The 1,501-nt window shown below is 31.8% G+C and overlaps 1 protein-coding gene across 1 annotated transcript in view; it reads left to right on the forward strand.

Annotated features, from left to right (window-relative positions):
- LOC105622204 (choline/ethanolamine kinase) overlaps window positions 1-1,501 on the forward strand; it is an 11,432-nt gene that overhangs the window by 5,547 nt on the left and 4,384 nt on the right. The window contains exon 2 of the mRNA XM_012203631.1: window positions 1,115-1,227. Within this exon, the coding sequence (XP_012059021.1) occupies window positions 1,115-1,227 (113 nt within the window). The remainder of the gene's footprint in view (window positions 1-1,114; window positions 1,228-1,501) is intronic.

A 1,501-nucleotide genomic window follows, 5' to 3' on the forward strand; every position in this document is an offset into this window, starting at 1 on the left:
TATATATATATATATATATATATATATATATATATATATATATATATATTACATCAAATAATAGATTATATAAATAGCAATCTCTTTATGTGCAAGATCGTCTAAATGCTTAAACCTTGGAAGCTTAGCATTTATAGCTGAAGGATTTATGTCTTTCTACTAAAATGTATAAATTAATTTCTACATACTAATATAGATTATTAATTTTAATCTATTTAATTTTATATTTATCTTCTTAAATCGTAGTTTTAAAAATTAGAAAAACATAATTGAACCGAAATTAAAATTCATTTACATTGATAGAAATGGGCTTTAGTGTATAAAGACCCCTGTTGTTTGTTTTGTAATTTTTCAACTAATTATTTAAGCTATTTTTCTGTGGAAAAAACTTAATTGATTCTATATTGATGGTTGAAAAAGGTAGCAGCATTAAGTACATCGAGTGGAAAGCAATATTATTTTCGTCTCCCTTTTTTTTACATCTAAAAATATATAGGAGTTTCCAGGACTTATTCGCGTCCACCAATATATTCGCAGTCAAGAGTAGTAAAAGTAGTTCGAATTTGCGTTCGTTATAAGAAAAGAACGATATTCACAATAATTTTTCTGTAAATGCTTTATTTGTCGCATTTGCGAAGCCAGAGATTCTTACAATTAATTTTTCTTAGCCCACTAGAAAATAGCTTTGAACGTTCAAGGATGGAAACTCAAGGTTGTGGCCCGCGCAATGCGCGTTGAGATCCACTGACGTGACGTCATGTACACGCATGCGTTGGTTTGCGCTTTTCCTGTCAACAGCAGATGATCTCGATTGCGTATGCACGATCGCGTCTTCTGGCATGATACTTTTACATTATTTGCTTCATATATAATTATCACAAATCCGATCTCATGCCTCGCTGAACAAACAAACGGACAAACAATCTCAATAACAATATAGCACGTCTCAATTTTTTGATTACATACCTTCTTCGCCAAGTAATTACTTGTTTGATGAATTATCTGTAGCCGGTGAGAGAAAATTGTGCTCTAGCTTTAAGAAATTACAATTAAAAGACACGATTTCTTTTAGCGTTCGTCAAAGTTAATTGTGATATCTTTTTTTTTGTGGCAGATGTCAGAGAAGAATCCCGAGATGAGGGAAACCGCTGCAAGAATCTGTCGAGATTACTTGCACGGTGTATGGAAACACATTACAGCGGAAAATATTGTCCTCAAACGCGTTAGGTTTGTGAAATTTTTTTTATATTTGTATTTTTGTATAGAGAACGCTTTTCAGTGACACAAGTCTCATTCTATCTTTCTTGACATTTAGTATAACAAAGGATGTTTTTCAATAAGGACAGTGTAACACAGTGAATCATTTCCTTGTTTAATGTTGGCAAACAACAAGGACGCAATAATTCACATTGTTATACTATATCGTTACTGAAAAACATCCAAAGATAGAACGACACTTGTGTCAACTTGTGTCACCAAATGAAAAGCACTCTGTATATAA

The sequence above is a fragment of the Atta cephalotes genome (assembly GCF_000143395.1).
Source record: "Atta cephalotes unplaced genomic scaffold scaffold00041, whole genome shotgun sequence".
Lineage (NCBI taxonomy): Eukaryota > Metazoa > Arthropoda > Insecta > Hymenoptera > Formicidae > Atta > Atta cephalotes.